Source organism: Drosophila serrata, unplaced genomic scaffold (genome assembly GCF_035046125.1).
Source record: "Drosophila serrata isolate PLE 108 unplaced genomic scaffold, ASM3504612v1 contig_273, whole genome shotgun sequence".
Taxonomy (NCBI): Eukaryota; Metazoa; Arthropoda; class Insecta; order Diptera; family Drosophilidae; genus Drosophila; species Drosophila serrata.
In genome coordinates this window covers 826,712-840,256 of record NW_028257171.1, presented here as the reverse complement: position 1 = coordinate 840,256, position 13,545 = coordinate 826,712, and the positions used below count along the sequence as shown (strand labels likewise).

General features: G+C 45.6%; 2 protein-coding genes across 3 annotated transcripts; one reads left to right on the top strand and one right to left on the bottom strand.

The window, feature by feature from the left end:
- Positions 1 to 27: 27 nt before the first annotated feature.
- Positions 28 to 3,925, bottom strand: Noc1 (Nucleolar complex protein 1). Its single transcript, XM_020952034.2, has 5 exons — positions 3,119 to 3,925; positions 2,944 to 3,058; positions 1,300 to 2,883; positions 386 to 1,243; positions 28 to 319 (listed from the first exon to the last, which is right to left on the bottom strand). The coding sequence occupies exons 1-5, from the start codon at positions 3,824 to 3,826 to the stop codon at positions 87 to 89; spliced, it is 3,498 nt and encodes a 1,165-aa protein (XP_020807693.2). The 5' UTR covers positions 3,827 to 3,925; the 3' UTR covers positions 28 to 86.
- Positions 3,926 to 4,466: 541 nt separating this feature from the next.
- On the top strand, positions 4,467 to 12,725 carry Ack (activated Cdc42 kinase). 2 transcript variants are annotated; one of them, XM_020952009.2, is made up of 3 exons: positions 4,467 to 5,251; positions 9,060 to 10,210; positions 10,271 to 12,725. In XM_020952009.2, exons 2-3 carry the CDS (start codon positions 9,063 to 9,065, stop codon positions 12,324 to 12,326), a joined length of 3,204 nt encoding a protein of 1,067 aa, XP_020807668.2. In that variant the 5' UTR covers positions 4,467 to 5,251; positions 9,060 to 9,062; the 3' UTR covers positions 12,327 to 12,725. The 2 variants fall into 2 exon arrangements, with proteins under 2 accessions (XP_020807668.2, XP_020807667.2); XM_020952008.2 differs by lacking the exon at positions 4,467 to 5,251 and adding an exon at positions 8,712 to 8,989.
- Positions 12,726 to 13,545: the final 820 nt, after the last annotated feature.

Below are 13,545 nucleotides of genomic sequence, written 5' to 3'. Positions count from 1 at the left end.
AATTAATTAAAACTGAACACTTTAGTCTTGATTTTGTTATATATATATTTATTATACTCTCCTGTCCAATCAAATCTAATCCTGGTCTAGTGTTTTCGCTTGCCCGCCTTCTGTAGTGGCTTCTTGCTGCCTTTGCTTGAGGGCTTCTTGCCCTTGTAGGTTTTCGCATTCGATCTTCGGTGCTCCTCCCACTTCAATTGCTTGGCGGAGGATTTGTCCCTGTTGAAGACGGCATTGCTGGTGCCTTGGCCCTTCTCCTTGGAAGTTTCCTCCAGCATGGAGGAGAAGTCATCGGCGGCGGCAAACAGCAAGGACATGTCTAAAGAAAATTCAAGAAAATTATTATATTAAAAGAAAGTTTCTCGGAAAAGAAAGCTAATCCTACCGTGACTCTGTTTCAGTGTCTTGGCAAAGCTGCGGCCATTGAACATGCCGGTCGAGTCCTTGCGGGATTTCTTTGACTTGGGTGGCGCATCATCATCGTCGTCGTCGTCATCGTCAGGACTTTCGGGTGCTTCACTAGAGTCGCCATCGGAAATGGAACCAGTGTCATCAGGATCATCATCGTCATCCAGTGGCTCTAGATCAATGGAGCCCGTTTCATCATCAGACTGATCTTCGCCATCGTCGACGTCTTCATCGTCCTCCTCCCCTAAATCATCATCTCCCCAGTCCTCGTCTATGTCCTCCATATCATCCTCATCCTTGTCCGCCATCTGTTTCTTCTTTTTCTTGTCCTTCTTAGATTTATCTGCTTGAATCTCTCCACCCAGCTCTTCGAGGAAGTTGAGCTCCTCGTCCTCCTGCTCATCCGCATCGGCGCCCTCCTTGAACTTCTTGCCGAAGTAACCATCCAAATAGGCCTCGAATTCGTCGTCGTCCACCTCGCCTTCCTTCAGGTATTCCTCACCAGCCTCGCCATCCTCCTGATCTCCTTCCGCTGGCTCCTCCTTCTTCACGCCCAGTTGCTTCTTGTTTTGCGCCACAATCTCAGCCTGTCGACGCTTGTGCTCCAGGAAGTTGAAGATAAACATCTCGTCCTCAGTGCAATTGGCTTTGGTCAGCGATCGCACAGACTTACCCCGTGCCCCATGTGCCATGTAGCGCTTGTGGGCCACAGTGGTACTTTCCGCAGTCTGTTGGCTGGCGTCCAGTTTCTTTGGATTCTTAAAGGCGAAGCGCTCGAGGAAGTGCGGTAAACCAAAGTCCCTTAGAGGGTCTCCATAATAATCAATGCGGGACTCTGCAGGAAAGGGATATATTAAGATTTAGGTTAAAGAATTTCGTGTGTAAACTTACGGTTTAGGATCTGATCGGCAAAGACCTGCACGGTGGGATGATAATGCTGTCTCAGCAGCAAAAGCTCGTGGCGCAGAGCATAACCAGCTCCGGCAAAGGCAGGCACACGATGGTACGGATCGTACTTGCAGGAATCGATCTCCCGCACCTTGGTCTCCGGTAAGGTGTCAGTAGCCAGATTGGCATGGTGCCACGAGGACTTGGTATCTTCCGCTTTCTCTGTTTTTATCTCTTCCTTCGACTCAGGAGCTTCTTCATCTACTGCTTTTTCTTTGACATCTATATAAAACTCCTCCTCATCACTGCTAAACTTATCCAGATCCATATCCTCAGGCAAGATGGATTTTGAACTAGCAGCCACCTCATCGGATGCTCCACTGCCGCCGACCAGCTCTTTGCGCATGCGCAGCAGCTTGTGAATAACAATCAGACAGCCGGCGGCTATGTGAGGCGGAGCGTAGAGTGTCAACTGAAGCAGGCGCTTCACAAAGGCCTGAGCTCGCGCCACGAGGTTGTCGATATGGATGGCACGGTGGACGATGTGGAGCAAGTGGGCCGCCGTTTTGCTGCCCACATTTATGAGGTTTAGGTCGAGCAGCTTCACATACAGTGCATTGTAAAACCGATCCGATTTCTCAGTCTTGACCGTCACCAGTTGCAGCAATAGGCCCAGCGTTTGAACACTCACTCGGATGTCGGCCAAGTGGACCAGTCGGTAGATAGTGTCCTGCATCTCCTTGTTGAGCAGCTCACCGTTGCTGTCCTTTGCCGGCTGAGCCTCCACAATGGCCTTTTGCAGGCACCGCAGAATGGCCTGCATGGTGCGATTGTTAACGGCACCCTTCTGGACCAGCACCTTGAACAGGGCAAAGCAGATGTTGACCAGCTTGGTACAGACCTCGGGCCGGCCCGAGGGTGCGATGCTGGAGAGGAAGCACAGGGCAAAGTGCTGCGCCTTCTCAGATATGTTGTTTCGGAAGAGCAGCTTCTCCGCCTCCGCCACTATGACGCCGCACATATTGGGATGCCGCTGAGCCACCTCGCTGAGGTGATGCAGGGCCTTGGAGGCCACCTTGGCGATGGGATCACCCAGCTTGTTCACCAGCATGGTCAGCAGCAGCTGCTCCTTCTCCGGCGCGTAGGCCAGCAGCTTTGATGCAGCCACAATGGACGAGTTCTTGTTGTGCTCTTGGCCCGTCTGCAGGCCTTGCATAACATTCTTCAAGAACTCATGGTACTGATCCTTTAGCTCTCCCTCGAAGTACCAATAGGCATAGACCCTTCGCTTCTGCTCATTCCGCAGCTTTTCGTCCTTTTTCAGTTTTTTCCAGTCAGCGCCACGGGTATGCACGGCCAGGAGCTTCCTATTCGGCGGCAGCAGCACTTCCTGCCACAAATCCGTGAGCACAGCGATCACATCGTTGCTGGCCTTGTTGGAGAGCTTACAGAAGCCGATAAGAGTGGTGAGCGCTTCCAGGTTGCCCAGAGGATTGCTCGTGACCAGCAAGGCGCCGGCATTGGCCCGATCCTTGGCCGTACCCTTGTGCAGAGCGGTCTGCAACCAACGGGCATCGGTGGGATTACCTAAAGTGCAAGTGAAAATTTTATTTAAACATTTATAAAACCTTTAAAGGCAACACTTACGCTTATTGAAAGTATTCTTTTCGGCATCAAAGGAATTCTTGCAGAGATTATACAGCTCCAGCTGCTCATTCTCCTTCATGTCCAGGACCTCATCCGTTGAGGGATAATCCGGATGCTGGGATAGAAGATATTAATTATTATTCAACTATTTTACTTAATTTTTTATAATACGTACCACATGGTACCACTTCTTTTGAGCCTCCTCTTCCTCATCCACTTTGGACTGGTATTTGCTGTGCTTTTTGGCAAAGGATTGTACCACATCCTCGTCACTGTCGTCGCTGTCGGAGACGTTTTTCCCATCACCGTCCTCATCGAACTTGATGCGTTGTGGCTTCTTGGCACTTTCTGTGGTTTCGCCATCATCACCAAATTTAATTTTCTGTGACTTCTTGACCTGGTCAGGCTTTTTGTGGCCATTGCTGAAGTTCTTCTGAGATGCATCTTCTCCATTCTCGCTAAACTTTATTTTTTGTGGCTTTTGGTGATTTTTATTAAAGGACTTTTGAGCTACAGCCTTGCCATCGTCACCAAACTTTATCTTCTGCGGTTTTTGGCCATTCTGTTGATTTTTGTTGAAGGATTTGTGGGATACAGCCTCTCCATTCTCGCCAAACTTGACCCTTTGGGGTTTTTTATGGTTATCGGCCTTTTGGTGATTTTTGTTGAAGGATTTCTGGCTCACAGCTTCTCCATCCTCGCCAAACTTGATTTTCTGGGGCCGCTTCACCTGTTCCTTGGATTGGGACTGGTCATTCCTCGGTTTGTGCGGTTGCCCACTTTTGTTTGGTTTCGTTACTGCCTCGCCGGAATCGTCGAATACGATTTTCTTGTTCTGCGACGGGCCGCCAAATTGCACGCCTTTGGACACTGCTGCCGGCATGTTATTATTCAGTATTTTACCAATTAAAAAGCATTAAATAAAAGTAAACTGGCTAACAAGTCGCACGTGTATTCAAAAATGGCATTCGCCGCGAAACGGCGACAACATATGGTTGAATCGATAACGATTTTTTTGCTGCTCGCAAAGTTTCTCACCTTACCTAATCGGTCTAACATCGCTATTATTTATCGTTCTGTTAATGCATTTTACTTTCTACATGTATCTGTAAACGTGTAAAAGGGTTTTTTAGACGTGTAAAATGTTAAATATTAATAACAGCTTTGGAATTCAAAGAGACCAGTGAAACAAAATATAAAAAAATAACAAATAATGATATAATGGTATTTTATATATATTTTGAACCACCAACAACGACCCGACACCAGACAGCCATCGAGAGTGAATCCTGTTGATTACAGGCACCCGACAGCCTACGACAGAGAATTCTGTTAATGAGAGCAAGACTGTTAATGTATTTTACGTTCTACGTGAAAATTCGACCCCAAAAATGAAAATTCAACCCCATGTATCTGTAAACGTGTAGAATCGTTTTCTAGACCGTTAAGATGTAAAATGTTAAGTAACAGCTTCGGAATTTAGAGTGACCAATTTAAGTTATTAAGAAATTTATCATTTTTAGACAAAAGAAAAAAACTGCATCAACAACACATCGTCGACGCCGCCGCGGAAAAAATTAAAACATTTAATTGATTTAACGCAAAAACGGCAATCTGTAGGATCGCGAATACGTTTCGTTCGGCTTTATTGTTGCACCTGGAATTGGCGCCGTTGCCTTTTCGTGAGTTTTTAGTTCGTTAACACCAAACACACACAGTCGTGCAGCAGCAGATGCGTGTGTGTGGGAAATTGTGCAAAAACCTGTGACGACAGCTGAGGGGGCGGAGAGGGGCGGAGGTGTGTGTTGAAAGCGAATTCATTGTTTTTGTGTCGTGTTGTTGTTGTGTGTGGCGCAGCGCAGCGCACTAAATTAATATATTAAAGTGTTTCTGCGATGGCAGCCGTGGTGGGCCCATGATGCGACCGCTTACCTCTCGACAACGAATTCAGCACCCTGGCAGCAGCAGCAGCCAGCTGCTCATTTGGCGAGTGTAAACAAAGCAGCTAACGCACACCAGCAAGCCTTTGCGACAGCGACGCAGCTGTGACGCCGACGTCCTTCACCTTGTGCGACGCGCATATTGAATTTCACATCTCCATTCCGGCCATCTCCAAGCATCGAGTCGACCAGCGGTCTTCATCATCGTCTTTCTTTTGTCTTGGCAACCTGTTCGCTGTCCAGACAGGAAGTTTAACCAACTGCAGCGCCGTCGACGGAAGAAGCAGCGCTCCGCTTCGCTGCCAGCGCCAACAGCGGCGTCGCAGCAGCTGCATCTGTCAACGAAATTCGCAGATTCAAAATTTTCGGTGAGTTTGAAACAAAGCATAACAAATTGTGTGTGTTCCCTTTTATTTGTTCAGATAAAGTATAAAAATCTAGATTTCCTCGAAAAGTACTAATATTTATCAAGGTAGCACACACTTTGCATAGGGATTAAGTTTATGTACTCTTTATAATAGATGTGTTTTGCGTTTTATATAATGTTTACAGATAATGTAATCATTGAAGTCATTGTAGTCATTGAAAATGAATTAGTCTAGTCACTAGAAACTAAGTTCTTGGAATTATTTTGTGTAGTTATCTCAAAAGGCAGATTAAACAGAAAGCAATTTTAGGAATTGATCTTTTCCCCTAGTAATCAGACAGTTTAAAGAATGATTATTCACGGTTTAAAAGAAATCCCCTTAATGAAATACCCAAGGGAAATAAAACAAATGTTCCTAAAAAGTTTATGTATAGCCCAGCTCAGGCTTGAATCAGGGTGGGATCGTTAAACAGTGGAACCTCCATAGCTTATAACGATTTAAAAGCGAAACAAGAAAGGAAGCTACCTTTGCAGATTGAAATTCTATCACTAAATTAATACAATATAAATTATTTATATTTATGTTAAACAACAATGAAGTAAGGCCTGCCTGTTTTACATTCACAGTTTTGCATTTTCCTCTATTTTTAACGATCGTTTGTATGGCAGCTATATGATATAGTAGTCCGATTTTTAATTTTTTTTACAAAATTCTAGATTTATATATAATAGCTATATATCAAATTTGATGAAAATCTTTGAAAAACTGGAAAAGTTATTATTTTTCTTAAAATTTTCCGATCGTTCCTATGGCAGCTATATATATTTATGTATATATATAGTCCACCGATTCGCCATGCTTCGACTTATATACTAGTAAAATTATATAGAAGAATAACTCCATAGTTTCATTCAAATACCTTAAATTTGTTCCAAATCAACTCTCGCACATCTGTGCATATGATTCTCAACTTGTTCTAACATCCCCGGAACGAAGTGACTGCTGCCAGGCAGGTCTCAGATATGTGTTGTGTTACAAAAGTTGCAAGTCATTGTTTATTAGTGTTCAAAGTTAATAACTGATCATACATACTTACTGGTCATACATTCTTACTGGTCATACATTCTTACTGGTCATAGATACTTACTCCTCATAGTTACTTACTAGTCATAGATACTTACTATTCAGAGTTACTTACTGCTTATAGATACTTACTCTTCAGGGTTACTTACTGCTCATAGTTACTTAATTAAATAGCTCGCTGTTTCTCTCTGACTCTCCCCATTCTCTCTCTCTATGCCTATCGATCTATGTAAGTCTCTAGAGGCAACTCCTACTCTCCCGCCCACTCACACTCACTTTCTCTGCTCCACTCTCTCCTCGGGAACTATAAATAGAGGCGCTGAGGTCGCGCGCGCCTCAGTCTGTCCTAGGGGTACCTAGTGTTAACATCGATAGTGATAGTGCAAGTGATCAGCCTTCGAGACCAGAAATATGACGTGGCCAATGCAATCGATCTGGATGACCAGGATGAAGTCACCCAATTTTGGTCACTACACTGAAGGAAGTAGGCAATGACGAAAGAGCCACATGTCCTCTACTGCGGTAATTCTTAGCCATGACTTGTATTTTAATTTATTATAATATTATATTCCAATTAATTTGCTTATTGCCATGGTCCCCTTTACATACTTAGTGGTCATAGATACTTACTGTTCAGAGTTACTTACTGCTCATAGATACTCACTGTTCGGAGTTACTTACTGCTCATAATTAATTATTGATCATAGTTATTTACTGATCTTTCCTATGGCAACTATATATACATATATGTATGTATAGATATAGTCCATCGATTCGCCATGCTTCGTTTTATATACTAGTAAAGTTATATAGAAAAATATGTCCATAGTTTCATTCAAATAGCTTAAATTTGTTCTAAAACAAATCTCGCACATCTGTGCATATGATTCTCAACTGGTTCTAACATCCCCGGAACGAAGTGACTGCTGCCAGGCAGGTCTCAGATATGTGTTGTGTTAAAAAAGTTGCAAGTCATTGTTTAATAGTGTTCAAAGTTAGTAACTAATCATATCATAGATCATAGATACTTACTAATCATAGTTACTTACTGGTCATAGATACTTACTGTTCAGAGTTAATTACTGCTCATAGATACTTACTAATCATAGTTACTTACTTAGCTTTGACTCGGCAAGGGTATAAAAAAACGTGTAAAATTAATCAATATTCTTCTAAAATAGAGCTGCTTTCAAAATTTAAAATTATTGCCAATTATTAATTTTTCTTAATTATTTTTTAAAATAAATGTTTTAATGATAAAGATGAACCCTTGGTTTACAATTAGCTTTTGACGATAGCAGTGGGAAAGTATTGTATCTTCTTCTTAGCTTGTTAATGTTACCATATCTCAAATATTTCCAAAATGACAGGTAGTCATTTGTAAAGTGGTTTGACTGTACCACAAGCTACACAGCTGATGGTGATAACCTGCTCTCAACTGGGCGTGTTGTGCCGTCTCTCTCGCATCCGCTAAATTCCAGTTTCCGCCCAAATAATTACTCAAACTGTCGCGGCCACTGAGCGTAATTTCTATTATACGCTTGTTAAAAATACGTATTATTTACAGGGGCTGTGCCCCGAAAGAAAGGTATGATGTACTCCTCACGGAGGCGGGTCGTGCATATCAGTTCCGTTTCGTGACTCCATCTGAAGCTCACCTCTTATCACCACTTGGGCACGCGTCACTGAGGTCGATGCTGGTCGGGAATCTCCTCTTCGTCTTCAGAAGGACTGTTCTTATCACCTCATTCAGTGGAGGCGAAGTCGACTCAGGGTTTCAATTCGCAAGGTGACGCAACGCGTTTGCGTACTTTCCCCAAAAGCAAACCTGACGTCATACATTGGTGGGACATATTTACACAAATCAACACGCTTGTGCAAATAGGCAATAAGTTCAACAAGTATCGCTCAAAATAGCTACTTGTGTGTTTTATCTAAAATTCATAGGAATAGGAAATAGCAAGCGATGTAAGCAGTTATTCGAAATAATCGCTTAAATAAGTACGGGCTTTGTTCGAACTTACATTTCACATTGAAAAACTGCAACACATATAGTGCAGATAAAAAGTACTAATTCATGTTGCGTTTAAAAAACTCATGCATGTGCTAATATTCATTCATTAGCAGCTCAATTATCGCAGTTGAACTAATCTATAATTGCTTTATTCAACAGTTTATATTAACATTTTAGCACACTAGCAGTTGCTGGAATATTTGTAAACAAAACTACCACGCGTTTAGTGATGCTCATATCTTAAAGTAATTAACATAATTAACTTTTTTATACCCTTTTAGGGTATTATAATTATAGTCAGCCAAAAATGATAAGCATTTAAAAATAAATTTGAATGATCAAAGCTACCATTAGTTAGCTTGAATAAAATAAGTTGTCAAAGATATACACAAACATAAATTCCCACATACTTATATACTTTTTACACAATTTAAATGAAACCCTGAAAAATCAAACACGAAAACGTTTAAACATTTTATATAGTACGCCACCTTCTGTCGATGGCAACATGTTCCATTGATATGCCATTGCGTATGCTGCCCATAAATGTTGAGTACTTTCGCTACTCCCTGCCTTCGCCGTCGTCACTCTGGCGGGGATTACGCGATTGTACAATTGACCGAGTTCTCATGACCAGCTCAGTTCAGTGACATCGATCGTCGACATCGGTTTTCCTTATCTCATTCAGTTCTCCTGTTGCTTTATTTTCAGAATATGACATCCACATCTGCGACAGATGGCGGCGGCCACAGTAGCAGCGAGACTGCCTGGCTGGAGGATCTGCTGCGGGAGGTGCAGCTAGAACAGTTCCTAGACAGGATACGCGACGACCTGCAGGTGACCCGGCTTGCCCACTTCGACTATGTGCTGCCCGACGACCTGGAGAGATGTGGCCTGGGCAAGCCCGCCATTCGACGGCTGATGGAGGCGGTGCGGAAAAAGAAGGCCCATCAATGGCGCAAGAACATCCTGTCGAAGTTGATCGGCGGCGGCAAGCAGCCTTCGTCCAAGAAGCAGCCATCCAATGGCCGTGATGCCAATCAAGGTGGTAACGGCACGCAGCTAACCTGCCTCATACACGAAAAGGACATCACAATGGGCCTGAAGCTGGGCGATGGATCCTTTGGCGTGGTGCGACGCGGTGAATGGAGTGCCTCACCCGCGGGCAAGGTCATTCCGGTGGCCGTCAAGGTGCTAAAATCGGACAACCTCACCCAGCCGGGAATCATCGATGACTTCTTTCGCGAAGTGCAGGCCATGCACGCGCTGGACCACTCGAATCTGGTGCGGCTGTACGGCGTGGTGCTGTCGCAGCCCATGATGATGATCACTGAGCTGGCGGAGAGGGGATCGCTGCTGGACACGCTACGTAAGCAGTGCCGCCACACCTCACTCACGATCATCTGGAACTGGTCGGTGCAAATTGTCACGGGTATGGCCTATCTAGAGCAGAAGCGCTTCCTACATCGAGACCTGGCCTGCCGGAATGTCCTTCTTGCCGCCGGCAACAAGATCAAGATCGGAGACTTTGGTTTGATGCGTGCCTTGCCGCAGGAGGATGACTGCTATGTGATGTCCGAGCACAAGAAGGTGCCGTTCCCTTGGTGCGCCCCAGAATCCCTGCGCTTTAGGCAGTTCTCACACGCCTCGGACACCTGGATGTTTGGCGTGACGCTGTGGGAAATGCTCAGCTTCGGCGAAGATCCCTGGGTGGGGCTGAACGGCTCGCAAATCCTGCGCAAGATCGATCGCGAAGGTGAGCGACTGCATCAGCCGGATGCCTGTCCGCCGGACGTCTATGCCATGATGTTGCAGTGCTGGGATAAGACGCCTGCCGAGCGGCCCACTTTTGCTGCCCTCAAGTATGTTTATACTGGATTGATTGTGCGCTAAATCCTTATAATCCTTGGTTTCTTTTTCAGGGAATACCTGGCCAGCATGTCACCGCCTGTGATGCGTGCCTGCCGTAGCTACCACGAGTCCAAGTGTCTCCAGATTGAGCCTGGCGACACAATCGCTATCATCGATGGCCGCCACGAACTCAAGCTTATCAAGGGCCAGAACCAGCGCACTTTTGACATCGGCATCTTTCCCAAGAGTCTGCTGGAACAGCGAAAAGTGCCAGGCGCCGCCGGAGATGTGGCTATGCGCAGCAGCTTGGGTGCCAATGGCTCGTCGTCATCGTCGCCCTTCGGCTTTTGTTGGGGAGGAGCAGCGGCCATGGCCAATGGATCGGAGGATCGGCAGCGGAAGTGCGCATCGATGAACCAGGGCCACGCTAAGGAGCGCAAGTCGACGTCCAACAAGCAGTTTGCCTACAACAAGCTGGTCAACGATACGGCAGTGGGTCTGCGTCGGCGCAACGCTGTCAAGCACAAAGGAGCTCTTGTGGGGCCGCAACGTCCACCGCCGCCACAGTTCCAGCAGGAGGGCTTACTCATTGACATTTCGCCTGATATGGCAGGAGGAGCGGTGGCTGTAACCGGAGCAGGCGATAGTTCATCCCTGCAGGTGGACAGCTCCTTTTGCATACTGGACGCCCCGATAGAAGTGGAGACGTATGTGGAGGATAGTGGACCAACGGATTTGAATGTTTCACCCACATACTACAACGAACAGCCTCACTTCGACTACGATCCGGCCAATGTAACAGCTTCGCCGGGGCGCCTGCAGCCGCCGCCGTATCAGATGCCTCCCACTTACTCTAACACCATGGAATTTGTCCAGAAGCAGCAACAGCAGCAGCAGCTAGCAACGCGAGATCCTTTTGATACTAGCAGCTTGGAGACAGCGGTAGCTCTATACTCGAACTTTAGCCAATCCCAGGAGCCGGCCCCACCTTCAGGTCCCGCCTACAGCAGTCCCTCGGTGCGGAAGAGCCTCTTCGGTGCTCCCAACTCGAACAAGGAGAATATTCCCGCCCTGGAATCGGCGGCCATGCAGCTTAATCTTAGTAATCTCTCGATGGAACGGCGTGACACCAGCACCCTGCAGCCAGTGGAGCCTGTTTCCGTGCCTGCCTCTGCCGAAAACAGCGTTTTACTGGACAAATCCTTTATCGCCGAGCTGGAGAAGGACATGTACAGCAATGGACAGAACCGGGCGCAGGAGGAGTATCAGCGCAACTCCAATCAGATGCATGCCAGCAAGGAAATGGTGTACAAGCAGAATCTCACACCTCTCAAGAACGGAGCAGCCTCGAATCATTCCACCAGCCCCTCGTCGACCGCCTCGCCCAAGCAGAACAATGTGGAGGCCGCAGCCGTGGCTGCCACCACCCAGAGCGTGGTGAATCGCATTTGGTATGAACAGGTGGCCTCCACGCCCTCAGAATACTATGCCCAGCCACCTCCAGAGCGACCGGAGCAGGAGCAGATTTACCAGAATCACCAGCAGCAACAGCCGATGCAGCCGGAGGCCAACCATTCATTTGTAGCCATTTCGAATCGCGTGGTGGCTCCCAAGAGCAGTGTGTATGCCTCATCCTCCGCGCTGTACGATGCAGTGGCAGCCAGCACGGCAGGATCGACGTATTACGGCCAAGTGCCGAATGGCAGTGGAGCTGCCCTCTACGATGAGGTCACCGTGGACGACTACCTGCGACCACATCGACCTGCTCCGCTAGCACCGCCGCCCCTCTCCGCCCAGCAGATTCAGCGGCGGATGGAGAAGATGCGCCTGCAGCAGCAACAGCAGCTAGAGGGAGCCCATCAGCTATATGCGCCCGTGCCCTCGGATTATGGACGCGAACAGGAGAAGCTGCAACAGTTGATGCAGGAGCTGGGCAGCTCGGCCGTGGAGCAGGACGTTCGGAATGCCTTGAGAGCGGCGAGCGGGGATGTGTCGTTGGCCACAAAGCACTACAAGATCGACCAACTGGCACGGTTGGGCGTGGCAGGGCGGCCGCAGTGCGAGCAGGCGCTGCAGCAGACCAACTGGAGCCTCGAGGTGGCTGCCGAGCTGCTGCTGCAGTCTTGAAAAGGCTACTTCTCAACATCCAAACATCACGTATTAACGGATCGAATATAATATAGTTTTATCTACTCAATGGAATGCAGCTTAAGCTAAACGATGTCTCGAACCTTTTCAAAATACTCTTAAGTGAAACACACTCGAATGGAAACACACATACACACATTGTCAACCGACTGTACAACATATGTTCTATTTTATATAAGCGATCGGTATAAAATTATTTTATAATTGTTATTCGATGACTGTACTATATATTCATTATTATCCAAGGCCTCGAAAATTATTTACAAACGAGAAATCGAAAGCGAGTCAAGCGAAAAAAGGCTCCGCAAAAGTTGATGTCAATGCATGCAACAAGTATTTGTTTTCAAATCAAATAAATAATATCTGATTGTTACAAAATGATGGTTGCCCTTTTGAATTTTGCGTCCAATCAAGGGGACTATAAACTAACTTATAAATTACGAACGTTTATAAAATAGTCAAGCATACACGTTTTTGGCCGTTTGCACATTATCACAGTTGCATACTTTCAAGCTGCCCATAATATTGAAAGGATTTAAAATATTAGCATACTTTCAAGCTGCAGAACTAAACTGCACCAAAATTAATCCTCCATCTGCTGCCTTCTGTTCGCCTGGTACTTGAAATCGAACAAATGCTAAATTTGTACTGAAAATGTCTAAATTGAAACTTTTTGATGGCCTACAACAACAAAATAATTGTTGTACAACAACTACAACAAAATTTGTACAACAACAACAACTCTGTTTCGTCATTTACACGAAATGGAGAAACTGACAATTACTTGGCCGATTTTTGGGAAATTGATGTTGTTGTACAAAAGTTGTTGTTGTCGAAATGTTGTTGTTCAATTGTTGTTGTTGTTGTTGTAGGCAAAACCAAGACCCTAAAATTTATAGTTTCAGTACAAATTCATTAACTTCTGGCTTTCAAGCACCAGGCGAACAGAAGGCAGCAGATGGAGGATTCAATTTGGTGCAATGACGTCACTTCGAATATTAAGTAGACCCTGGAAGTATGCAATAAAAAATGCAAAAGTTGTAAGCCGCATAATAGTGCATCTTTTAGGCTGAATTTATAGGAAAAAGGAAAATATAGGAAAAATAGGGCAAAGCTGACCTTTTAAAGTACGACTTTTTTTTCCTTATTTATATTTAAAGGAGTTTAATGAAGGTTTTATTAAATTTTTCCTTATTTA

Coding starts and splice junctions, on each gene's coding strand:
- Ack (XM_020952008.2), top strand. CDS start 8,849: ATGGCAACATGTTCCATTGATATGCCATTGCGTATGCTGCCCATAAAT. Junction 8,990..9,059: donor GAGTTCTCATGACCAGCTCA/GTTCAGTGACAT, acceptor CTTTATTTTCAG/AATATGACATCCACATCTGC. Junction 10,211..10,270: donor CCCACTTTTGCTGCCCTCAA/GTATGTTTATAC, acceptor TTTCTTTTTCAG/GGAATACCTGGCCAGCATGT.
- Noc1 (XM_020952034.2), bottom strand. CDS start 3,826: ATGCCGGCAGCAGTGTCCAAAGGCGTGCAATTTGGCGGCCCGTCGCAG. Junction 2,884..2,943: donor AAAGAATACTTTCAATAAGC/GTAAGTGTTGCC, acceptor CTTGCACTTTAG/GTAATCCCACCGATGCCCGT. Junction 320..385: donor GACACTGAAACAGAGTCACG/GTAGGATTAGCT, acceptor AATTTTCTTTAG/ACATGTCCTTGCTGTTTGCC.